The 26,170-nt window shown below is 39.1% G+C and overlaps 3 protein-coding genes across 4 annotated transcripts; 1 reads left to right on the forward strand and 2 right to left on the reverse strand.

The window, feature by feature from the left end:
• Positions 1–1,921: 1,921 nt before the first annotated feature.
• LOC5513760 (lissencephaly-1 homolog) lies at positions 1,922–10,272 on the reverse strand. 2 transcript variants are annotated; one of them, XM_032383274.2, is made up of 16 exons: positions 10,115–10,272; positions 9,466–9,649; positions 9,042–9,120; positions 8,133–8,207; positions 7,404–7,461; positions 6,757–6,808; positions 6,425–6,484; positions 6,060–6,193; positions 5,539–5,610; positions 5,082–5,184; positions 4,710–4,774; positions 4,393–4,424; positions 4,166–4,297; positions 3,814–3,918; positions 3,276–3,432; positions 1,922–2,653 (listed from the first exon to the last, which is right to left on the reverse strand). In XM_032383274.2, exons 2-16 carry the CDS (start codon positions 9,495–9,497, stop codon positions 2,580–2,582), a joined length of 1,230 nt encoding a protein of 409 aa, XP_032239165.1. In that variant the 5' UTR covers positions 9,498–9,649; positions 10,115–10,272; the 3' UTR covers positions 1,922–2,579. The 2 variants fall into 2 exon arrangements, with proteins under 2 accessions (XP_032239165.1, XP_048582458.1); XM_048726501.1 differs by lacking the exon at positions 10,115–10,272 and adding an exon at positions 9,856–9,959.
• A 235-nt stretch (positions 10,273–10,507) lies between these two features.
• On the forward strand, positions 10,508–17,655 carry LOC5513723. The gene is made up of 3 exons (XM_001633938.3): positions 10,508–10,725; positions 14,324–16,317; positions 17,028–17,655. The coding sequence occupies exons 2-3, from the start codon at positions 14,945–14,947 to the stop codon at positions 17,119–17,121; spliced, it is 1,467 nt and encodes a 488-aa protein (XP_001633988.3). The 5' UTR covers positions 10,508–10,725; positions 14,324–14,944; the 3' UTR covers positions 17,122–17,655.
• Positions 17,564–22,319, reverse strand: LOC5513722. Its single transcript, XM_048726195.1, has 6 exons — positions 22,307–22,319; positions 20,895–21,101; positions 19,216–19,338; positions 18,975–19,067; positions 18,053–18,170; positions 17,564–17,812 (listed from the first exon to the last, which is right to left on the reverse strand). The coding sequence occupies exons 1-6, from the start codon at positions 22,317–22,319 to the stop codon at positions 17,776–17,778; spliced, it is 591 nt and encodes a 196-aa protein (XP_048582152.1). The 3' UTR covers positions 17,564–17,775.
• Positions 22,320–26,170: the final 3,851 nt, after the last annotated feature.

Here is a 26,170-nt window from a genome sequence, read left to right on the forward strand (position 1 = left end):
GGTAGTGTTATAGCCATACCACTTTTTGGCTTGAGTCGGTATTTTTCAGGGCTCCAGATTTTTTGTAAGCCCTACAAATTTAAAATGGTCTCCGCGGTCCCTCGTATTTTGATTATTCTTTCTAGCCTTTTTCTTTAGCAATACTTAAAAAAAACACACTCTGGAGGCCCTTAACACACTCGCTTTTCAGTTTATACATCTGAATAAACTCAACTAGGAATATTATACATTCGACAGGCTTGCCTGCGTAGCAAAACGTTAGGGAGGATAAGCGATTTGCCGCGGGCGAAATGTTGGGAAAATGAAATTGAGGTTTTTCGTTTCTCCTCACAAGGCTTGACCTTTTCTCCCTTTTCCCTTTGCTACGCAGGCTAGGTTTCAAAGAATAGGAAACACAACGCAGTCAAGGAGAAAGGCGATCGTTTATTCTTCCCCTGAGGACAGGGATGGACGGTATATTGGTATTTTTAGAGCATAGAGGAACAATGCACATTATGGGTACCCTGGAGCCAGGTTTCAAATAATGATAGCTTTTCGCGGACCTAGCCTCCTCCGCAGGCATCTCAAAGAGCAGTAAAAGAAAAAAAAGGGATTGTTTTTTTTTGTGGCAAAAAGTCGAAAGTAACAAACCGGAAGCGCTGCTCTACTTCTTCTTAGTCTCCCCCCTACGCAATTTCGCCACAGGTAACCATTCTTTCTCTCCTTTTCTTTGTGAGTTGCCTGCGGAGGACTGCGGAGGAGGCTATCGCGGACCCGTTTTTTCGGCTGTGGGTGATTACGGGTTTTAACTGTGACAAATATTTTAAACAGGCATCCTATCAGCATCCCCTTGGAAATAAATAACCAACAAAAAGGAAAGTAGACTTGCCCCAAGCGTGCGATCTAATGGGCATTTTCCTCAGTAAGCGAAGCAAACCAAAATCGCTTTGTACCACAAAAGCTGAACGGACTTGAGAAAGTCTACAGGGAAAGTCAAGGCTAATAAAACCCCCTTATCTGATGTCTCTTAAAAAGATAATAAACCATGTAATGTAGATTTCGGGTAGTGTTAAGGCTAGGGCTAAGGCAGGATGAACGAAATTTGTTAATAAGCTTAAATAGCCCTTCCCTGCTAGCAGAGGCCTCTTTTCTCTGTATTCCGCTGGGCTGGTCCCCGCGAACTCCAGCCCAGCGAAATACAGAGAAAAGAGGCCTCTGATAGCAGGGAAAAATAGCCCGGCACACACATTGAATTCTACCGAGTCTTCATACGTAACCGGCTAACAGATCAGATGATGCGACGTAACTTGCCCGGGTTTCCAAGGAAATACGGAGAGAACGGCGCAAAGCAAGACACGTTTCAGCCAATTTAGGAAGGGTTTGCTGATTTTATTATCAGAATTGGGGACTTGCGCTGAGATCACGTGACTGTTTTGGAGGCAAACTACCGCGCGCTCAGCCTTTTAGGGCAAAATAACAGCAACTAAGGGGAACTTATTCAGCACTTACGAAAAAAAAAAAACGATCGCTTTTTTTGACTGGCGCAGTTTTTTTCTGATTCTTTTTGTTTGATCATTTATCAAGAAAATTTAGCCCAAAATTTTTTTTTTTGCCAAACGCGGTCACTTCCTTATAAGGAAACTAATATATTCCTTATTTGGAAAAACTGCATGATTCTTGTCATTTTTAAGGTTGCCGTACGGTGCTTTGTAAACTTTATGACTTCTAATACCAAAAGAAAAACAGTGACTGTGACCATCTTTAGTCAATGGAGAAAGTCTCTAAGAATCTAAGATTCCTCGGCACCAGACCCCCAAAACGACAACGTTTTCTTAATATTGGTGGGTGAGTTGGAAGAGGGAGGAGGCAAGTGATTACATTAAATTGGTGCATCAGACTTTAGCAGCCGCTGTTCCTGAGGCTAAAGCAATGTTATGGCGAGTTTTGGTAAGCCTAATATCGTTTATTGTATTGAAATCTCAATACAAAGAAGGTACCTCCTGAATTTGCCACCACTCAAACTATTGTAATACAAAACAAGGCCCAGAAATGAAACTTTGATTAGGCCCTAACTATGCTAAAACCACAGTAAATCATCCCTTGCTATCCATTTTTGTTTGTTTTCTATTATTCCCATTAAATATAGCCTGACATCAGGGTGCTCTTACAGTAATAATGCAAGGACTTAGACAAAAGAGTTCAGTGTTCAATACAGTTGATACAGGTATCGGGCTAAAGTAACTATACACACTTTTTAAGTATTTAGCTTAGTCGTACCACCTGTCTAAATCTCAATTTCAATATTGTACTAAACATTTTTAAGTAGTCCTATATTTAGAAGACACTTTAACCATACAAGTCAGAATGGGAATAATGTCTTGGCTCGTACCGGAGGCAAGAGTTTCAAACTCAATATTGGTACAGATTGTAACATCGAAGGTTTGGTGTTGCATCTGCGCGCATGGTAGACCTCGATCAAAGAGATCTGTTGTAACATAATCCACTGGGTAGTACTGGTAATGCCGCTACAGCATTGCTTTATAGGTTTATAGTATTATGCAAGTTGAATAAGAGTTCTCCATTCTTCGGCAAGGTGTGTGTTAACGGCACTCCCACACTTTCAGTGTCAGATCAACACTGCCAGTCGCCACAAACGGTGCAGACTTATGGAAATCTACCACAAAAAAAAACAATAATAATAATAACAGGTTTTATTATTCCTTAAAATACCACATTCACATCTGTGTAAGCAAGCCCCTTGTCAAAGACACAGTTTTTTGTTAATTTTTTTTAGCAAGGCAAATTGGTTTTCAATAATTTCAGTGTTTGTAGACTAGCTTTTGACAGTTCACATTCTTTTGCTGTTTTCTAGGTTACAAGTTCTTCATTAGCAATTTAGTTGTTTTGATGAATCATTTACTTTTTTTTATTAGGGATAGTGGAGGGATGCTAGGGGTACCTGAATATTGTACAAAGATTACCTAAAATCCTCTGAAAGCACCTGAGGCCACTTTTTCAACTATACTATATTCAATAGTATTAGTAGACACCAGGGCACAAAGTCAGTTAGTTAATGGTGTCATTTTTTACTAGACTGATCTAGTTTTAGATGTGAAAACAAACTACCTCACCAGCAAAACTTTGACATAAATAACAAAAGTCCGATACACAGCTAATCCATGCTTTTGTAAAAAAAAAAAAAGAATTTACTGACTCAAAAACTGAAACTAGTGGCCTTGAAAAGATAACAAACCCTGAGCACAGGACAAAAAAAACGTAACTAAAATTTGACTCACCTAATGTGGTAACGAAGTGCTCATGAGCCACCAGGGTTTTGGCACACCTCTTGTTCTTGTAATCCCAGATTCTTAGAGTCTTATCATCAGAACAGCTAACTATGAACTTGCCTCCAGGGTGAAACATCACAGCTCGCACCCAGTTATCATGACCAACCTATTGCACATCAACAAATGCGAGGCTCGGCTCAGTTCATTAATTAATCTTCGTTCAGCACCTTCTATCTTAACAGATAATGGGTCTTAGTAAAAAGTTTTGCATATAGGTATTGGTGTATTGGTGTATTATATACATATGCTGTATATGTTGACATACATATTTATAGTATTTTTATTCATTTATTTCACTACGTCAGTTGGTATTTCTTATATGGCTAGCCTTGAGATATTATCCCTTTTTGCACAAACTTTACATGTTGTTGTTTCTATGTTGTCCTGTACACATTATCCTGATGTAATGATAGGTTTCTTCTCCCTTGCATAGGAACATGCTCATCTCCAGTAAGGATCAGTTCATTGTGATGTATATTTTACTTACCAAAGTAACCAGACAGACACCAGCACTGACATCCCATATCTTGATAGACTTGTCACGTGAGGCAGACACTAAGAATGGACCAGGGCTCATGGCTTTCTTACCACCCTGGAGATGACAAATGGAAAACAAATATGGCACAATGGAAAAGGTGATTTAAAAAAACATAGAGAAATTTGAATGTGTGATTGGGAATGGGCAATTTTCCAAGGAGGAAATTCTGGTTGATGCTGGCTCTGATTCAAGAAGAAAGAACACCCACCCAAGAGGGAGTTAAAAAATTTCTGGGTGAAAAAGGGTGGTAAAAAATATTTTGCTACCCTGTTTGTTGTATGTGCTTTTTAAAAAAACTTACCTCAACCCCAGCTGCCTCATTTATCACTGGAGTTGCAGACTCTGGGGCCCAATTCAAGTCCTCTATGACGTGGTCATGGTCCCGTAAGTCACACTTGCATTCTCTGGATGCCACAACCCAGACACGGATCGTCTACAAAGATTTACACATTAAAATAGTTTTTAGAGGCAGGGGAGGGGAAACATTTTACAATAGTTATAAACTCATTGTAATTTCTTTAGGCTCACCTGGTCATTAGAACAGCTTGCTATTAAAGATCCTAAAATTTGAAGTGCATTTAATTAAGTTATCTTTCATGGTTATGAGATACTAATAAACGTTTTATAATCAAAGTACAAAGAATAATTTTTACTAGGGAAAGAAAAGGAGGTCGAGAAAGCAGAGAAAAATCAGCGTAAAATAAAATGGAGGAACAGAAGAGATCTTTTTCCCCTACTTGCATCTCCTTGGTACTGATTTTCACACAAATGTTACGTGTTACATCTCTGTCTCATTCTCCAGTCTCCATTTCCTTCCCTGGTAAAAAGCCAGCTTAAGAGCTTACCATCAGCATTAGGCCGCACCCTCCTCACCCATTCGCCATGACCTTGGAAAGTTTTTACACAATACCTGGAAATCATGTTAGGACAATGATAAACCTACATATACCATACAAAAACATACAAACTGGGGCACCAAAGATGGTGTGTTTCTATAAGCCTTGTAACATGGTGAAGTATGCAACCTGAGTTCTGAGGGACCTCACACAAAAAAAGTTGTTTACATGTAGATTTAAAATTGTGATCCCGGAACAGATGCAAAATTTGGAACTCCAGGATGGTGTGCAGGGGGTCTTCCTGTGGTAAAAATCCCCTTTTTTCATATAAACACATTAACTAAAGTTAATCATTCTTTTTTAAAAAAGGAGATTACTCACCCGGTTGCTATTTCCCACATTTTTATAGTTTTATCACGTGAAGCTGACACTAAATGATCACCAGAAGGTAGAAATGATATTGATGATACATTATGATCATGACCTGGAAGCGAAAAAAAAAATTCTTTTAGCATTCCAAATTTCCAGAAAACATAGTTCTTGACATATGAGTATCATAACACCATTCTACTATCATCAACCACATTTACTAAAAAACATTGCCCACAGCAATTTAACAACTGGTGCTTGCCATGTGTGCTGAAAAGAATTTAAAAATAGGTGCATTCGACATAAAAATGTGAGAAGCTGGTTGTGGTGATTATTGAAAGATTTATTTAAAAAATTATATGTATCATTACATAAAAAAATAATAATAACTGATGATTATGTTGATGACATGATGATGAATGATTGAAAGATGATTGAGATTATTAAAAATTATGATGACAAATCTTACCGTGTAATGTCCTGATACATTCAAATCCTTGAAAATCCCACAGCTTGATGGTCATATCAGCTGAAGATGAAGCTGCAAAAAAAACATACAATGTCAAATGGCTTGTCAAAAGTAAGCTACAGTATGCAAGAGTTTAAGTTGAGTCAACAGTTTAGTGGTTAGCACTTCAATTTACAACATTGTTTGTGGGGTCTTGAAAGGTCACAGTAACTGTCATTCATGTGTTTCCTTCTCAGGCGACTGACCGTTCTACCTTTTCCCTCTCCTTGTATCACAACAAGCAGGCTGAGACTGATCAGAAAGTCAAAGGGAAATTCTAAAACATATCAAAGTCTATAATTTTAGAATCATTTAGAATATACTGTAACTTGGGCTTTTGGCAAACCCATGGCCTATAAGGTAGTGCATTCAAGCAGATTCTTAGCCTTCTCATTTGAGATGATGGCTGTTTGACTTTCCTTTTGCCTGCTTACCGTGACTGCAGGTAAACGCCTGCAGTCATCCCTAAAGTGTCAACTAACCTAAGAACTTCCCAGTATGGTCGAAGGCCAGGTCCTGTACTGCATCGGTGTGGCCTTTTAGTGTCCGCTCAAAGTCTCCCGTCTCATAATCCCAAACTTTCACTGTTGCATCCTCACTAGATGTCACCATTACACTACAATGGGATATGCACAAATAAATAGAATGTTTATAATTTGGTGGGCAAATAAATGTTGGTTTTCACCAGGATGCAAGCGCAATGCACATAATTATCTGATTCTAACTGAAATGCCATCACAATATATAACTTCTTGATTTTCTTGTGCTTCTGTCTGTCTTTGCCTGATTCACATTTGTGTTTGCGCTTTGCATCCTAGTGAGAACCAACCTGAAAGGAGGCACTCACCTATACACTGGGTGAAACAAAACTTTTGTGATTGGGCTTCTGTGGCCCGTCAATGTGTACCTAAAAAGTGAAATTTAGAAATTTTACTAAATCTTACAAAGGTCAAATAAAAATTGCAAATAAAAAATAACACAAAAGAAACAAGAATGGCCAAAAACATATTTGCCACATTTGGCCTGTGGAAAGCCTTTAGTTGTGGGAATCAAAACAAAATCAGGGCTTGATTTTTGCTAGTTGAGCTGGCCTCAAACGGAAATAGCAAATTAAGAAGAAACAAAAGATCCTTTTTAGAGAACTGGAGTGCTAAAATTGAGACCTCCAAATATAAGTACCTCTCAGGAGGGCGTGGAATCCAGTCCTCTGGGGACCTGGTCTTTTTGGGACCTGTAATAAGCAAAAAAAGTAGATGTCACACCTAATTGGTCACAACTGGGAGTTTGGCCCCTGTATAAAGGTGTACGTAGAGAATGGAGGGGGCATACAGTACATAGGGTACGGGAGGTGAGTATATACTGGAGATATATGGGGTATATGCAGGGGATGGGGGGATATATAGGGATGGGGTATGTGTGGGTATGGTGCTATAACTAGTAGATAGGGGAATATGTGAGGGTAGGGGTATGTGTGGGGATCAGGGTGAGTGCATAATGGAGATATGGGGTATATGCCAGGGATGGGGAGATATATGGGAATGGGGGTATTTGTGGGATGGGGGTATAACTAGGAGATGGGGGTATATGTGGGGGTATGTGTGGGGATGGAGGTGAGTGTATATTGAAGATATATGGGGTATATTCAGGGGATGGGGAGATATATGGGGATGGGGTATCTGTGGGGATGGGGGTATAACTAGGAGATGGGGGTATATGTGGGGTTGGGGGTATGTGTAGGGATGGAGATAAATGAAGGCGGGGGAGGGGGGTATGCAGAAGATATGCATGAGATGGAGGGTTATGCAGGAGGTAGGGGTTAAACCTACCCCCTCCATGGTGCACTTCTTTTTCAGCCTCTGAGAGCCTTGTTTCCAAGTCCATAACCTGTGTAAAGATAGAAAGTATTAAAGATTAGAAATCTAATATCTGGACAACAAGCCAGTACTATGTTGTAATTGATGGTGATCAATAATTCAAAATATTACATTAGCAAATCACACAAAAAAGCTATGGACAACAAAACACTGCACACCTTTTTATGCCAAAAAAGAACTTTTGCTTGTTGATTAATTAAACTTGACGCTGAATACTAAGCATTGTTTAATTTTTAAATAAAATGATGCAATAAAAAATAAAAATATTACATTAGCAAAATTACAAAAAAATATTTTATCAGATTATGAAAGTCTTATAATATCACTAAGCATTATAATTTAAGCCGCATTGTCACCAGTTTACTTCCAGAGGGCGGCCGGAAACCTCAACCATTAAAAAACAAAAGAATCTATAAGAATTTAAGATATTTAACAGCCCATCCGCTCTAAATTATCAATCATATCCTCAAAGAAACTTCCAATAGACACTCTGCTTTCAATATTTTAAAATATTTATTCCATTTAAAATCATCGGATATTTTTACGTAATCAACCGGAAGTAAACTGGTGACAATGTGGCTTTAACATCTAAGCTGTTTTCCCATAGCACAACCTAGGTAATACTTAGATTGCCTTAGCAATACATTACTGCAATATGTATAGTCTTGAAGACAGTTTTACCTTTTTCTGAAGTCTTATAACTGAAGTCCATTTCTTTTCCAGTAGTCCAGTATACTTTTTGTCTAGTTCCCCTGGCTTCAAAAAGAGAATCAATAATAAATATGAAAAAAGAAAAGAAAAAAAAGCTTTGTTATGTGAGGTTAATATGCTGTAAAACCCCTCAATTCTTAGCTCTCTCATTGGCAGACACAATATAGAATCAAAAAGTCTCAGTTGGTGTTGGAGTTATCTGCTTGAAGGGTAATCAAATTTATTGATTGTAAGAAAGGTATGTCTGTTTGCAGAACAATCAAATAAAAGGTATGTCCATAAAACAGAGCATCTTCTGCACACTATAGCACATTTAGTTTTTATTACAATAAGTAGGATGACATTTATCACATGCAGTTATCAAATCACCTTTTTCACAAAATATGTCGAGATTAGAAAACATGTATATCTCAAATGTATCATTTATTGTAAAAAGGGTCATCTCTTTGAAAATCTATAACTTCAAAAAATTAATAGCTTTACAAATAATGTGTACTTGGGCAAATATGCAAAGTACTTGTTTGTTTACAATAACATGATTAATGGGTAAAGTTCAACCTAGGATAAAATCGAAAGCTTTTGCAACATTTTGTGATTACCCTTAGTCCTGCAGTTTTAATTGTTCATGAATAGTTAGATAGCAGGTCTGCTCAAGGGATAGTCACAGTCAGAATAAAACACAGAAACCTGGTCTGTTAATGTAAAATCAAGTGCTTGTTAACTGGGCAAAAATCTGAGCAATAGCTGGCTTAACAGCTTGGGACAAAAAAAATCACACTGGACAAGAGTGTTAGTATATACGAGTAATAAATTATCATTATTAGCCCAGACAATCATTCACTTTCACATTCACATTTTGTTTTCTATATGCAGGCTCACCATATTTGCATCCTGTTTAAATGCATTTAGGGTGTCTTCAAAGCCACACTGGTGAAGATAGTCAGCAATGGCTTTATTCCTAAGAGAGAAACACATTACAAACATTGCCAAGGGCTTGACAAGACTGCAATTTTTGCAAAGCAAGCGCAGAGCCCTTATACAGAGAATGTTTATGTATGCATCAGGAAAATTGTACAGTACAATTTTTGTGTGAAATCATTGGGGGCACAATGGAGTTCTATCACTAAACTCGGGCATAAATAATAAAATACGATTGGGAGGCGACTCTATCAGTAATAGCCATGGAGTATCATAAGTTAAGTTCCCAATGCGATCTACGAGCACAATACACACACTTAGGTCATAGAAGTTTGCTAGTTATAAAGTCAGGCAAAGTGTCTGTCGCAAAAAGATGTTTACTCACAGTTCCTCTTTCTGGCGAGGTGTAAGGACCATGTTTATCGTCTTTGTCGTATGTTTGTATCTTATAGTTCACCATGAAAGTATAACTTCGATCCTAGACTCCTCATTGCCACCTCACGTTTGGAGGGGACAGTGCATTTGGGACTGAAATTCAACTTGCGTTGGCTTCGAAGAACCCTGACAATCTACGAGGAAAGGGGGAATTTAGAAAATCTAATGGACGTTGACAGTCTTGCATTTCCCGATATAAAGACTCGGCGGATTGAAAGGCAGTGGAAATTTGTGAAATATAATAAGGATTGATTAAACAGGATGAGTACTGAATGTACGATTTGTTCACTGGGTGAAATACAAGGCGAGTTGAGATAAAGTAGTGTCCACCGCAAGAAACCTTTCTGGTGTGAAGGTTGTCAACAGCCGGTCATGATTACGGTATGAACGATCCATACACTTGTGATTTTCCACGGGTGAGAATTTTTCGTATTTGATCTGTGGAGCAGTGAAATTATTACGCATATTTCGGAAAACGAGAGAGCAACCCACCCAACATTTGACTTCGACATCGCGACTAGCTATACACATCATCTGCCGAAACCTTTTAATTTCCACCTTTGTAAAGCGACAAAATCATACGAAAAAAGATACATTACCTCGTAAACTAACAAGTGATTCTCCTCATCAAATATTGTCCGTTTATGGTGAGTGGAAGGGGAAAGAAATGGCAGAATAGTACCGGCTTGTGAGCCTCGTTCAAACCTCAAACACCGCTCTGTTTCAACCACTTGGAAAAACGGTAACCCCAGCATGCGTTGCGAAACGACTCGCGCATGCGTACATCAACATTCCTCGCCCTTCGTGGATGGAACCAAATTATAGTCACTCTTATGAACCCCATGAACAAATGATCCTCATGCTTATTTTTGAAAATAATATCGAAATCTCGTTTTCTAGAGTTAGTATAGCCTTTTGTTTCATCAAGCTGAACTCTAAATTACTTTTAGGATACATTTCTAAAGTGAAATAAAAAAAGCTCCGATTAACGCTAATGGCCCTATTAGTCCGCACAGCATTGTGGGTCAACAAAATCCAAGATGTCTGACCGATCGAGAGGAAGTGAGCAACAAAATGGTACAAATAATGAAGTTGCCTCTCCTTGTGATTATCAGCCGTTAAAAGAATGCCTCGAGAGGAACAACGGGGACAGATCAAAGTGCATGGAGGAATTTCAACAATTTCAGCGATCATGCGCCGAAAAGAAAAGGTGACTTTATTCATGATCGAAACAAAACTTAAGCTTACGTAACCCGTCCAACTTTTCCACAGCGATCTTTGAAAACAAATCTTCAAGGTGGATGTTTTCCCTGATTTTATAAGAGGAGGGCTGCCTTCTATTTTATCATTGGGTGGTTCATCTATTTGGACATGCACTGGAATGATGCCATGCATGTTCTCTGAAAATTCTGTCCTGTATGGTGGCCGATCGCTGTCGTTCGATTTCTTTATTTTCTTGGAGGAAAAATCACATTTTTTTTTCATTCAAAAGCGAAATAAATTGTAAAACCATAACAATTTCAAAGCGAAATCAAAGTTAAAACCAAAATGAGTTGTATCCCATGGTGCACATCGGCCCTAAGCATAATAAAAAGCGGGGAGTACAGACTATATTCTTCTAAACACTTTTTCGAGAGACCCCTTTCTTAGGGATCTGTCCTATTGGGCCTTGTTTTTGTCCCTAGAGAAACATCTTCGGGCGGTCTTTAACCGACTTGCCGATTGTGCCTGTTGACAGACACAATCCACTTCATAATCTGAGCCCCGCGCCACCAGAAGCGCAAGTCAGCTAACTTCCCTTACACAAAAAACACGTGTGAGGGGTTTTCATTGTCATGCTCCCTTGCAATGTTTCTCTAAGGACAAAAACAAGGCCCAATAGGACAGATCCCTAAGAAAGGGGTCTCTCGAATGAGTGTTTAGAAGAATATAGTCTGTACTCCTCGCTTTTTATTATGCTAAGGGCCGATGTGCACCATGGGATACAATGGCAGAGATAGGCCGACAAGATTTTACAATCATTTACCGTAGCTTTTAATGTTGATTTTGTTTTCAAATTGTTTTTGTTTTACAATCTAGTTTGCTTTTAATTTTGATTTCGCTTTTAAATTGTTTTTGTTTACAATTAAGTTTGCTTATAGATTTGATTTCGATTTCAGAATACTTTGTTTAACAATTAATTTTGGTTTTAACTTTGATTTCGCTTTGAAATTGTTTTAGTTTTACAATTTAGTTTGCAACTTCGATTTCGCTTTCAAATTATGGCCAGGAACAACAACAGGAATAATACAGTTCAGATAAAAGGAAAGTATAGTGCTGCCTCTGCAATCACCTTTGCAACTGTGCTGATTACCTTTTTAGAAGGAAAAAAGGAACTTTAGCCTACCTCTAAATTTTTTATTGTCCCCTTAAATATCTATCAGAGACTTATATTATCACATTGACCCCTCAACCGGCCTGTACCGGCTTTGGGAAGTACCCACAACCCAAAAAATTCATAAATGCAAAATAAACACAACAAGATGAAGATACTCAGGCATCAGTCTAAGGGATAAATGGTCTTGCAGATATGCATCCAACCAAGGTGTTGGCATCTACTCTTAAGCCAAATAATAGCACAGGTTCTTTGACAAATCTCAAATCGAGCAAGGAGAGAAAAGCAGAATCACCCCTCTCAATAAAACGCTCAAAATACCACACAAGGGAGAGAGATCAGCAAACACAGCTCAAGACACAAATAGATACCTTTATTCTGATCCTCCAGGTTCATTTCCATGGCCTCAAAACACAATGTCCACTCCTTGAAGGCTTGTAAAACCACGGAGATGTCTTTATGTATCGCAAAGCATTCTGGGAGATCCAGGGGAAAATTCACGAGGGGAGGGCCAGTCAGCACTCCTCTCCCCAAAGTCAGATGGCTTTTTATAAGTCTTTTCACCCCGAAGCCAAACAAATCATTTCCAGGTCATACAGACCCAGAATAGCAATGTAAACAATTTTGGAATCAATTTGGTTTCAGAAAAGACAGCATTTAGGAGAGCTGTGGTGATTCATTAGAAAATTATTTTATCATCCAGGCAAAGCCAAACAAGAAAAAATCATCATGAATCCACCTTTGCTTGTAAATATCCATAAGCAAAGCACTCAATTATGCCCCAAAAGACTTCATGATGTCCTGAGACACTCTCCTAATATGCTCATAGCTGTATTTTTGATGAAAAATACAAGCAACCATCAACTTGTGCTGGCTTCAGCACAATGACGAGGGATTAAAAGTGGGGACCGCAAAGCACTGTTGGAAAGCTTGGATACCGCTGACTAGGTGCAGCTGTGTTTGACTTTGACGGGCTGTATAAAACTCAGAATAAGGGGGGAGGTATCTGTTCTCAGTCTGTTTTTTGTAAATTCAGCTCAAAAAAAGCCAGGAGTCAATGGGTTAAGACAATCTTTTAATTTTATGGCCACTAAAAACAACAAACACTCCAGTAATATGTTGGAAAAGTGGCTACCTTACAGGGGTGGTTTAATTATAACTAAAACTGCTTATCCAGTCCTTTTATAGAGAGCTATTTGCCAAAGACACAACAGCATAAGTAGAGGTGCAGCATCTTGCTTTTGATAGATTTGATATTGCTGAATAAGTCCAAATAGATGAACCACCCAATGATGAAGTAAAAATAATATTACTTTGAATTTGAAGCCAGTTTTTCTGTGCGCGAGCTGAAATGCACTGGAATGATGCCATGAATGTTGTTGAGATGTTTTTTTTGGTCTTTTGGGTAGGATTAGAAATAATTTTATAAATAAATAAAACATTCTTTTTGTGCCTTCATTGAGATTTAAAAACCTTGGTGTTTGTTTGGGGTCTGCGGTCTCATGCTACACTGATCTGCTCTAAAATTATCCCAAACAAAAACACCTTGTTTTTCAAAACTTATTCTCAAACTCATTAATTATTCATGCATGCATTAGCCAATGAGTGGAGAGGAAATGGGTCACATGCATGGGTCTTGATACCCAATGAAAACCCAGATGAACATCACTAGTGATTTGGATATGTGATCCAAACCACTAGTGATGTTTATCTGGGTTCTAATTGGATATCAAGATCCATGCATAGGACCCATATAGAACAATAACATCGATGACAACTTTATTTATCATAATTTTAATCACACAATTGGGCGATTGGTTAAATCAAGAAAACCAGACGGCCTCGTGCTTTCATCTCTCTCGGTGTTTGGAATCCCTGATGAAACACTTGCACTCATTTTTCATATATTACATGAAGACATGCAAAGAATATTTTATTTCTTAAATATTCTATTACCCTTTCCAACCCAATAAATTTCAAAGACATCGTCTTTGTTTGATAAAGACAATTTAGGGGCTGCGTTTGGTGTGCCCTTTGCCTTGGCTCTTTTTGAAAAATTCCAGGCATGTATAGAGGATTTGCAAAAGGGGATGGAAGAAGTTACCCAGGCGCGTACCCAGGATTGGCCGAGGGGGGGGGGGGGTGCGCAGTCATAGGAATCATATAAAAAAAAAGCATAATATTTGAAGATAAGAAATGACTTTTTGGCCACCAAGGGGGGGGGAGGGGCTGTGCACCTCCTGTGTACGCCTTATACCCAATGTTTTTGTGACCAAGGGGGTTGCAGACACACTCTGCACACCCCCCTAGGTACATGCCTGTATCCCAAGACTAAATGGCATGAACTTTACTACCTGCACAACCTATTAACAAAAACTGTTATCAATTTTTAAGGCTAGATTTTCATTGAGTTATATGCATTTTTTTACCTTAGAAAATTACAAGGCAAAGAGACCACATCGGATTGTGGATGTGAATAATGTGAGTGGATAATCTGGATAATGGGGAAAGCTTTGCAAATGGGTTAAACTTTTGTTAAGAAAACACAGAGGAAACAGAATACAACGGCCCTTGGAAATATGGACAGTATGAGTTACAATGAAAACAAAGACATATTAGAGTGAAGTGACTCTCATTAACAGCACCAACTAAAGTGTTAGTACATATTAAGATGCAGTCAATTTTATGAGCAGCACAGCGTAATTGATAGATCATATAGAGGTGCTACAGAATCATAAGATATACAGGGACAACACATTGAAACAATTAAAGTAAAAGAAAGATGTTTATTGTTAACATACTATATGGCAAATTGAGAGTTCAGAAAGTGACACTGCATTAATTATTTTCCGTTTTTTTCATCTCCAGAAAGTGAAACAATAATGCTAATATGATAAACCAATAGCAAAGTTTAAATATTGATGTGATGTCAATGCTATTCATATATTTTTCTGGATCATTTATTTCCTGTTGAAGTCTCTGAAGCTATAGTACAAGCTACCTTTTAGCAGGATTGTCTACAAGCAATGTGACATATCGGAGACCTTAACTTTCCATGTACTCATCTTTTTATACTCTTTATGCAACAGTTCTTTTTTATTATTCACATTTGTCGTTCACCAGCCAAATGGAAATCGATTTGGCAACAGGATTATACTGGAAAGATATCTCCTCGCTTCTGAATGATGCCTTTTCAGAACTCAAAAAGGACTTTTCTGATGTATACGAGAAACTACAGCTGGCGGCTAACCTCCTAGCACAATGTGAAAATTTCAGGCTAGTTTTTTCTGGAAGTGTCGCTGAAGGAACTTCATTAGCTCCATCATCTCGAGGCGGTGTTTTAGAGCTTGACATCATGGTGACAAGTTGCCATACATTGTCCCCGGAGGAACAGCTTGAAGTTTTTGAAGACATTCCGGACCATCCAGGTTTCCTAAGAATTCGTTTTACTCGTGAGGGGCTAAAGAAAAGATTGAGACACCCTTGGTTGTTTCGCACAATGAGTGAATCCGACGAGGAAGGCAAGAAAACTTTGTTCTATTTATCCAATAGACAAACCCCTTTCATATTCGCCTTTCACTCATTACTTTCTGAAATTCTTAGAGACCCCTCCAAGCCCTTTGTTTTACCACTCAAAAGTTTTTACGATTCCCTTTTGTCTTCTGGATTAAAAGAGCATTTTTCGGGCGTTCTTAAGTATTGTGGTGGTGCGGCTGTAACTTTAGAGGGCGACGTTAAATTTCCTGGCTCTTCCGATATAGATGACTTCATAGTGGACTTTTTCAAGGGTTCTTTTAGTAAAATTATCCGTAAGGTTTTAGCTCCAACTGATGCAATGCTTCCTGGACATTCCAGACTGCCTGTTGCGTCCGATGCTCTGATATACAGGAAATTTTCAACCGACCTCGTTGCCGCGATGTATTGCAGGGGATGGCCATCCATTGCCGATGGATTTTTCCACCGAGAACGACGATGGCCAACACCCTCTATTCTTGACCAGATTCGAAATGATGGTTTTTTTATTGTCAATAAGTCGCCCTTCAAAAATCCCACGGGTTTAGAATGGCGTCTTTCATTCTCCAATGCAGAGAAAACTCTTTTTGCACATATGACTGAATTGATGCGGCATTGCTTTTGTGTTTTCAAGGGTATTTATTACCAAGAACTTACAACCCCAAACGTTTTAAGCTCCTACTACTTAAAAACAATCTTCCTTTGGAAATGTGAAAGAATGCCAATGGATGTCTGGGTCGAGCGTAACGTTGCGCAAGTCATCATGGGATTGCTGGACGATTTGCTGCATTGTCTTGTGAACAAACATTGCCCGCATTACTTTATGCCAACGTGTAACCTGTTGGAGAATGCGCACGGGGACTTTCTATTGCACCTTGCTAGGACAGTTCTACAAATCAGAAGGGATCCTAAAAGGTAGAGATAAGCATAAAATTAGGAACAAATCTGATACCTTTTTAGTCGACGGACGGCGACTAGAAGTAAAGGGCTTGACCACGGGCTATAGGACAGTTTTTCTCCAAAGTGCCTTGGTTCCGCTTCTCCAACGAGCTTTGTGCATACGCGCTTACTACCTTTCAAACGACGCGCTATGTAACCGCCGCCTGGCAAATGAGTAACGCGACCTACAGCGGCGCGTTTTTTCCGTTAGGAAAACAAATCAAATACATCCAGTTTTAGTAGGAATGAGAAGTCTATTCGGCACTGACAAGCATTAGACATCACTATGGAATAAAAATGGTCCTATAGCCCGTGGTTTGACTCTATAGCGCCGCTAGCAGATTTCTTTTGTAAGAGACTGCCACGCAGATACTCCCTTTTTTTATTGGGTTGGAGCAAAAAACTTTACAGAAAAGCAAAGCGTTAAACTTCCGGTTGTCGTCCGTCGTTTAGAAACGTGCCGTGTTTGACTTAATGACTTAATTCCATATCATCTATACAGGTGCGTAGCCGGGGGGGGGGGGGGGGGTTTGGGGGAGGGCAGGGGAAGGGGGGCTAAGTACCCCCTTTTCCCCTCAGCAAATTCAAGGTTCCCGCGCCTGGGTATAAACTCTGCAAAGGCAGGTCTGAAAGGGGTGGATGTTAGGGAGCTATACATGATGTTACTTTCTCTTTTATTTTCCCAGGTTTTTTAATCGAAGTCGGAGAGATGCCCTTCTCAATCCATATGTCAGGGATCATAACAAATATAAGGACGAAGCAGCCAGTTCCGCCTCGTGAGAGCAGGGGACCAAATTGTAATATGATTAACTTCTGTCGTATGGGTGCCCTAGTGTGTTAGCGCGTCGGCATCTCGCCACTCTGGCCCAGGTTTGAATCCTGCTCTGGGGCCGGTTCCTAGACGGCAGGTTAGCGCTAACCCAGGGCTAAATACGGCTATCTTGACATTTCATTGAATAAAAAGGTCATTCATCCCTGGGTTAGCGCTAACCTGCTTTCTAAGAACGCAGTAACGTCAGTAACGCATGACTGATTGGTCGGGATTTTTTCGAGTTCGTGCCTTGATTCGAATTTTTGTCAAAGTGAGTTTAAAGCCCCCCTGTGTTTCCAGTCTTCTAGAAAAAGGACCGTAAACCAAAGGGCACATCTTTTCAAGCTGCGCCACACTAAAAAGGACCATCTCGCATCACGCCCTACCGGGGTATTAAGTCAGTAACGCATGACTGATTGATTTTTTACTGCCTTTTTCTGCAACGATTACTGTAAATTTTTTGTACAATTATTTTTCTAGTTCAAAAATATACTCCATTCTTTGCTTGAGTTTTAATAATAATATACACCCTACCCCCTCTCTGCTTAAGACTAGTGTGCCTTTCTGTTGCGCTGATTTAGGCAATCGTCTTTGCATCAAGCGATGACTTGAAATATTCTTGACTAGGCTCTATGGTTCTTCGCCGCGTAACCAGCTTGCCTGTGAAATGTTATACGGAAAAAATTGAGCCATATTTTGGGAATATTTTAAGACGAAAATACCGCGCCCGCGCCATAGACGTTATGTAATACAGACCAGGACCTTTCTTTGCTGCGCGAGCGTCGCCAAATACAAGGCTCTGGGTACGAGATTGCAAACACTCAAACATTACTGTGCCTTTTGGATGCGCGATTAATAAAATCCACGGATGTGACCGTGTGAGACAGTTGAAGGACTTACATTGCGCAGCGGCCGCAGGAATTGAAACAGTGGTAGCGAATAAACCTGCCATTTCGTCCGGGTTTTATACAGTAGTCGTCGAACTGCTTGCACGTGTGAGGGTATCTATCGTAACAAGCTGGGGAGAGACAGAGATACGATTACAAAAGCCAGTCACACGACAAAAAATAATGTTGATCAGAAAATTATTGTTATTGTTTACTCATTTGTAAATGGAACGGTCTATTAGCAAGAAAATTTCTAAATAACGACCGTTGCTTATGTCCGTTACTTCCAGAAACGAAATTTGTATCTCAGTTACTCCTTTGAATAAGCCGATGGTAATGTGTGGTATGAGCCTGAGGTGCTGGCGTTATTGGTCTTATCTAAAAGCGTGGGGTGAAAGATACTCACGGTTGTCAAAGTCGAATATACTATGACATGGGAAATTACTTTTTTCACTCTATTGTGTGACACTTATTTGGTTATTACAGCACATGTTATATCATAAGAGAAATTGCGTGATTGCTAACGAAGAGAGAGTTCGTGTCTTGCAGTAACACAGTAACATAAGAGAGATTGCGAGACTTGCAGTAACATAAGAGAGATTGCGTGACTTGCAGTAACATAAGAGAGATTGCATGCCTTGCGGTAACATAAGAGATATTGCGTAACTTGCGGTAGCATAAGAGAGGTTGCGTGATTTTAGGTAACATAAGAGAAATTTCGTGACTTTAGGTAACATTAGAGAAATTGCGTGACTTGCAGTAACAAAAGAGAGATTGCGTGACTTGCGGTAACATAAGAAATATTGCGTGACTTGCGGTAACATAAGACATTGCGTGACTTGAGGTAACATAGTGTAAGAGAGATTGTGTGACTTGATGTAAGATGAGGGAGATTGCGTGACTTGATGAAAGATAAGAGAGATTGCGTGACCTACCTGGACACCCCTGACCGTTGGGTCCTTCTGCTATAGTGTTGTCCCAGCAGCAGCCGTATGTTGTTGATTGACAGATGGGCGGTGCTAATGCCTCTGTGCAAATAAGGAGATATGACGTCATTAGAAGAACTCTATATGTTCTACTACTGGGGTCACTCAAAACATTTAGTTAGTCACTCACAAAATGGCAGAATGTTGAAGATTTTTAGGTTTTATACTTTTGTTATAAGATTATACTTACTACACAATCCGCATTCCTTTTGGCAGAATTTCTTCATGATATATTTTCGTTTTCGACAGAATCCAAGGTCTTTCCAGATTTTGCACAATCCGAACTTTTCTTCTCTATCGTTATTCTTGCAAACTGAAGATAGACCGAGGAGGCACGTTAACAAAATTACATTAATCTTTTTATCCCCTTCTACATCACCATCACTCATCATCATTCATTATAATCATCGTCCATCTCCTCCTCATTATCTTTATGCACTAATCATCTGAGATCCCCACCCCCACCCCCATGGTCCCGGGGAACTGTGGGGGTTCAGAGCACTTTTGAACAAGAATCTGTTCCGAGGGGTGGAGGGATTGAATGTTTTGGACTCCAAGAATTTTCCCCCACCATGGGGGCCTGGGGACACATGAATAGCCTCACAATAATGTACTTTGACAAAAGTCATGTCAGTTACTGGTTTGAGACTCTTTTTCTTCTATAGCAAGCTGCATGGAGAAATATGCGAAAACAAATATGAAAGAAAAATATGAATATCAAATAAGATGATTTATTTTTTCATTAATCATAAAAACCTCTCACCTTCATAGTTATTGACACAAATGTACTCACCGAGGTGCACTGGCTTTGAAATATAAAGGCTTATAGTTTGCACCCCGAGGGGTAGGGGCATTTCACTGCAGTTTTGTCCTGATGAAGGTGGGTGGGGGCTTTTCTCTGTTTTGTACAGTGTCAAAGTTTAATCCCCCACCCTTCCCCGGGACCATGGGGGTGGGGGTTTCAATTGACTAATGCATTATGATTCCCATCATCTCTTCAGTTCAGGGTCTATATGGGGTTAAAAGTAACTGACTACCGACAAAACATGAAAAACACTAGTGACTAGCGACTAAAAAAATATTTGCCGACTACCGACATTTTATTATTGTCGGTATTTTTACTTACTTTCATCGTCAATCTACTTAAATTCGGCCATTTTGGAATCTTGCACTATGTATTTCCTGTTTCATCAACTTTTCAGTCAATTATTAATCCATAATTAGTTTATTATCAATAGGTTATCGTGTTAAACTGTTTATGTCGAAAGCGTTACAAGATAAACGTGACTTATTTCTGTAAAAAAAAACTCCCTCTCGCACGTAAAGTCAGCGACAAATGCTTTTTGTGATAAAACAACAAACTTCTATGTGGATAGCCATCTTCGCTTCACGTGCCGCGCATGTTTGGAGCGCTCTAATCTTTAGACTTGTGACCGCAAAAAATCTAGACTAAAACTTTGACAGACATAAACATTTTTCTGGACCGAACGTTTTTTTTGCTAGAACGCTGCAAATTCGTAAAATAATTCACAAGATTAAAGTGATATTCGTCCCAAAACTAACTCCAGCACATTTGGATTATAAACTGTACAGTGTTTGTTGTACACTATATAGCGGACAGCTACTTTGAAATTCAAACTTTTTATAAACCACGTTTTACATATTGTTTTGGGGCATTCTTGTCGGAACGGACAACTACTTTAATTACGATAATTGGCCGTATATTTCACTGCCAATTAATAAACAAACAAATGTACATGTGGCATGAATAATAATCTGTCTATTCTCAACGCAAGGCTAAAACTTTTCCTCATAAAACATCAACTCACAACATCAACAATAATTCCAATCATTTTTACTCGTGTTTACCTGTGTAATCGATTGGATAAAGAGGAAAGAGTGGGTGTTTGGTCCAGTCTGGTCGCTGCACGTATCGTCTCACGCGGGAGCCCTGTGTCGAAACCTCATTGGCCAAATGTCCGTCCACAAACGAGCTGAGAAGTTCGTAACGTTTTTTCTCTAGCAATTCAGAAGTAATCTTGGCTGAAAGTAGGATTTGAACAAAGGTTTTTTCTTCTAGTTAAATAAGCTATCCATAGATTCTGATAATAATTGGTTTTTACAAACAAAGATAATGATTTTTAAAACACGATTATCAAAATCGGATATACAAGAGGAAGTTGTGAATGTTAAAGGAAACCTCGAAACCCTGGCAAAGTATAGCGAAATAAAAAAATACATTATACAAAAATTAATATGACAGTATTTTATTACTTACCACGTTTTGCTGCGTCAACTGTTGTATTTACAACTTGGCAAAAAATTAAAAATAAAACCAAGCTTTGCTTTGTAACATCCATATTCTATATTTCTTTGATTTTCCAAGCTGTTTGTCAATAAATCGGTCTTTTGACTTTAAAACCTCTCGCTGGATGATCTAAATGATCACAGACTAGTTTACTGAGAATTTATAAAACTTTGAGAATTCTTTCCTTAATCGTGATTGGTTTGTTTGTTGATGACCTCAGTTGGGCGTTTGCGGTACATCAAATTCTTTTACTGGTCACGCATAACTAACAATTCATGACATATATCTAGAAACACTGATTTTATTTCCGGATCAGGGTGTACTCTGAAGTCTTGAACTTTAGCCAAGCCATCATTTTGTTATTGATCACGATATAAGCTATATTGGCAACCGGGAATGTTGATTGGATATACTATTAATTTGTCATTTTTGTCCCGAGGCAAGAAGGCGAGAATAAACAGTCAGCACTACTGACCTTTCATAAAGAGCGTATTCAGTTTTTGTTGCGCTCCATACTACCGACTTGGAAAACTGCTACTAAGTGGTCGGAACTATTATTAAATCCTAAGCCGGTCCAACCTGTATGTTTTACAAATAACACATCCAATAGCACAGGAAGCTTATTAATTGCCTTTTGACAGGATTTTTAATATGCTTGTTTTAAAGCTAAGTAACTGGATCCTTTTTATCATGTTTGTTTTAAAGCTAAGTGGCTTATAAATGCGTTATTGGTAGATTTGTCATCGGGAATGTGATACTTTAACACACGGTGACTGGCGAAAGCACTTGACTCGAACTTGACTTGACGTGTTATATCTTAAAGGTGAAGCCTTAGCATACGTTTTGAAGGCGAGGGCATTCGTTCATTTTCGACTAGAGTGATACAAAAGGTTGTAAAATACTTTATTCTAATCCAGATCACAACAATTCGTCAAGGCTTCGTCAAAGCCGTAGCGGCCTAGCAAGAATGTACCTTTTCCAGACATTTTTATTGATACTACAATTATCTTTTTAAGTATCATTAGTAGACTATACTTACGAAAATGCGTCGTAGTGGAATTAAAATCATGCAAAAATTCACTTCTTAGCCAAATGACCCCCGCCAGACTTTCACGCGACGCACTTTATCGTTCTGTCTGTCAGCGGTTTGTCCCATTATTAGCCCGGTCTGAGAATGCAGGAAGTGGAGACCCACACACTTCCGTGTCAAATATCCGGACGGTATTTCTAAATAGATTATTATAATTTTGCCCAAAGGCGTTCTAGCTTACATGTATAAGAGACGCATCCGTAAATATTTCATTTCTTAGTGAGGAAATATTTTTAGCCTTTAAAAAAGCCCAATTTTTTTCATTGTCATTGCACGCTGTCTATCATCATAGCCACCAGCGTTTCATTTTTTCAACAAAACCTTGCAAATAGTGTGTTTTCAAAAGGAATATGCCAACTGAGTATTAAGTTCTAATGAAATAAAGGAATGATAAAAGTATACTATGCCATTTGAATTACAAATTTGATAGAGAGCTATACCACAAGGACCCCGGAAAATCCTAAATCTGTTTTTCTCTTTCTCCACAAAAATCGCCATGTATATACATTCCACATCTGAAATACCTCTTCTCTTCCTCCTTTAGCTCTAGATAATCGGTATTAATAGAATTCCACCGAAAACCACTAAAATGTTCTAGACCCGAAAACCACTCAAATGTAGACGTCGCAAGCTCTCGCCCACGCACTCAAGGTCAAACCAAGTGCAAGTTTCCGCCTTTACAAGGAGTCTACATTTAGGCTTACACATTTCCATTATATCATTAGTCTTTATAACATTTACTTTCGTATTCGCATTATATATCAAAGACCTTAAAAAACAACTTTCGCCTTAATTACCCCTGATGCGATTTTAGTCGTCGTAAAGTTTATTGTTTATTCAGATTATGTTTATTCTAGAATTAGATGGATGCTTAGCGAAACTTTCAGGTAGTCTCGTATTATATCCAGATATCTCAGCACCACTATGGAAACTGTTGTGAACATAGTTGTGATAATTAAGGCCCGTACCCAGGATTTTTGTTGGGAGAGTGTGAAATTTGAAAAAGTGGACCAATCTTTTCCGGGGGTGGGGAGATTTTCTGATAAAATTTGACCACCACCGAAATAACAAAAAAGGGATTTATTTAGTGCCATTGCAATATTTCTACGGGACATTTATTATCGGATTTGGCTACAATGTTTGACTTTGACTTAGATTTATGGCACATCAGTGTGGTCTAATTCGCTTATGCTTTATAGTTTTGCTTATAAAAAGCACTTCTATTGCGAACCGGAAGTGGACACCCTGGGTATGGGCCCTGAACTAGCAGAAGAGAACCACATTCTGCCGTATGACTATGGTATCACTTTCAGGTAGGGAGGCGCCAGTGCAGGTCCGTCTATCCAAGCAACGGAAAATTAAAAAAAAAAGGTCGCCAAATGAAATTTCATGCCTTTTAAGCTATTTGCATGCTCGGATTATCCGATATAAATTTGTCCCTCAATTCATTGTTGACACAAATATTAATATACAAATATTCATTTTTCACCCGAAGTATCCCTATGTGGAATAGTCTACCAGACACAGTGTAGTCAAGGCCAAAGATCTTACCAGCTGACCACCCCATTGCAACATTGCAATTATACCATTTAAAGACACTCGCAAGCATAGAGCAGATTTGTTTGCTTAAAACTAAGCGTGCACTAGAGCTCAACCAAAACGTGAAACTCAAAGAACGGTTGCTACGTGAAAATGCAGTAACAGAATGTTGCGGATATACTGTTTACCCCTATTTATCAGCTCATGGCATATAAGGCACATCCGTCACAGCTCAAAAAGAATTTTTGCTCACCCTACTACTACGAGTCCTTTGTCATTTAGCTCCCTTCAGTATCTCCCTGCAGGCCACAAGACCTCGTCATCCGTTTGATTTACAAAAGCTCAACAGTTTGGAATAATTTACAGCGAAGATAAAAAAAACTGTGCGGACAAAAAAAAATTCTTGACTAAATAGCGGAATAGTATAGGAATAGAAAAAGAACAAAAATAAATAAAATAAATTCCCTTTCCCTGGCAGCTAACCTGGTATCCAGGCGCGGACACAGGGGGTGCGCGCGCAACAACCCTCCCCCCTATGACAGCCAAAAAGTGGGTCATTTCTTTTTAAAGAATATTCATACACTAAGGCTTATTCCTTATGATACCTATGAAAGCGCCCTCCCCCCTCCCCCCACCTCGGCCAATCCTGGGAACGCGCCTGGTATTAAAGCCGCATTATCACCAGTTCACTTCCGGAGGTCCGACGGAAACCTCAACCGTTAAAAGACAAAAGAATCTATAAAAATCCAAGATGTTAAACAGGCCATCCGCTCTAAATTATCATTCAGATCTTCAAAGAAACTTCCAATAAACACACTGCTTTCAATATTTTGAAATATTTTTCGCGTTTTCCGTTAAAAATCATCGGATATTGTTACGTGGTCGACCGGAAGTAAACTGGTGACAATGCGGCTTTAATGCCAAGACGTGCGCTGAATCACTGTATGGCAGCTATAAAGCTTTATGGATAGGCTGGAGATTTCGGCCCCAGCACCGCTATCTAGTGAACTGTACAGTACAAATCCTAGCACTGTCTTGGTCGGTTACGCCACACGTAAAAGTCTGAAAAATATCGAGGTGTACATAGGCGCCGTGGGTCCCTTGGAGACTCTTTCAGTCGTAAACTTCAGTGAAGAATAAAACGCGTTGTTTTTGAGCGGGTGGTCTGGTTGCATTACAAAAGATCATGTTTACACATCTAATCGGATGTTTTCTAAGAAACTTGTATAGTTATTTTTTCTTTGCAAGGAAAAAGTGAAAGAAGTAGGAAACGACCTCTTTTTAGTGTTGGATATCTTATGAAAATATAAATCCTAAGGTTAAAAAAATACCTTCGTACAATCCCCTTTATACTAACCCTGTTGTTGCTATTTTGTCGCCATAAGCCAGAGCTCGTGTTAGGGGGGGGGGGGTATAGATTCGAGGATCTGTGGATTCGGCCCCGAAATGCTCACGGGTTATGGATTGATTATTTCAGCGGATTTTGGAAATACGGCGGATCACGGATCTGTTGCCAATTTGGGCACGGATTTTGACTGCTCTGACGGTCGAATTTCGGATTTTAAATGAATTTCAATCAATGCTATTGTTTATCTGTCAAACCATGCGGATCTAAAAATATCTGCGGATCCACGGATTTGCTCCGAAAATGTTGCGGATCGGCGTATTTACATATCCCTATTCTCCTCCCCCTTCCCCCCCCCCCCCCCCCCCCGTTAGCTTTGCCACCCAAAAAGTCACATGATTCTTAGTGTACATCGCCTATTTATAAACGCAGCTATTATCACGCGAACTATAGACGTCTAAATTCTTCGATGCTTGTCAACACATTTTTAGTTTATGTGGTTTTATAGTATTTGTGGAGTTTTATAACGAGAAAACCATTCAAATGGGGGCAAACGTGAAAATAACTTTTGCCAAGATGTGAAGAAGATACAAACAACAAATTTTTGCTTTATTGATTTTTTTTGCATTTAACAATAGAAATACAAATAATAAATAATATCTTACCTTTCTGTTATATTAAATTACCATAAAATGAAAGTCGTTTGGTTTATGGCTTTAAAAACCAGGGCCGTATAGCGCGTCTCGAAATACTGGGGTGTACAGAGACAAGCAAGACAGCCATTTTTCGAAAACTGCCCCTCCGGCCTCTATTGGCGGTGCTTAACATGCATGCTTATTTATCCAGGAACAATTGCCTTCCCA

The sequence above is a fragment of the Nematostella vectensis genome, chromosome 4 (assembly GCF_932526225.1).
Source record: "Nematostella vectensis chromosome 4, jaNemVect1.1, whole genome shotgun sequence".
Classification (NCBI taxonomy): Eukaryota; Metazoa; Cnidaria; class Anthozoa; order Actiniaria; family Edwardsiidae; genus Nematostella; species Nematostella vectensis.

What these genes read in the sequence shown, in the direction of transcription:
- LOC5513760 (XM_032383274.2), bottom strand. Translation starts at nt 9,497, where the DNA reads ATGGTCCTTACACCTCGCCAGAAAGAGGAACT. An exon ending in AGAAGTGCACCATGGAGGGG is followed by an intron (nt 6,809 to 7,403) that starts GTAGGTTTAACC and finishes TGCTTATTACAG; the next exon opens with GTCCCAAAAAGACCAGGTCC. An exon ending in CAAGCTGTTCTAATGACCAG is followed by an intron (nt 4,298 to 4,392) that starts GTGAGCCTAAAG and finishes AAATCTTTGTAG; the next exon opens with ACGATCCGTGTCTGGGTTGT.
- LOC5513723 (XM_001633938.3), top strand. Translation starts at nt 14,945, where the DNA reads ATGTACTCATCTTTTTATACTCTTTATGCAACAGTTCTTTTTTATTAT. An exon ending in ATCAGAAGGGATCCTAAAAG is followed by an intron (nt 16,318 to 17,027) that starts GTAGAGATAAGC and finishes TTATTTTCCCAG; the next exon opens with GTTTTTTAATCGAAGTCGGA.
- LOC5513722 (XM_048726195.1), bottom strand. An exon ending in AAAGGAATGCGGATTGTGTA is followed by an intron (nt 19,068 to 19,215) that starts GTAAGTATAATC and finishes TTATTTGCACAG; the next exon opens with AGGCATTAGCACCGCCCATC. An exon ending in CAACGGTCAGGGGTGTCCAG is followed by an intron (nt 18,171 to 18,974) that starts GTAGGTCACGCA and finishes GTCTCTCCCCAG; the next exon opens with CTTGTTACGATAGATACCCT.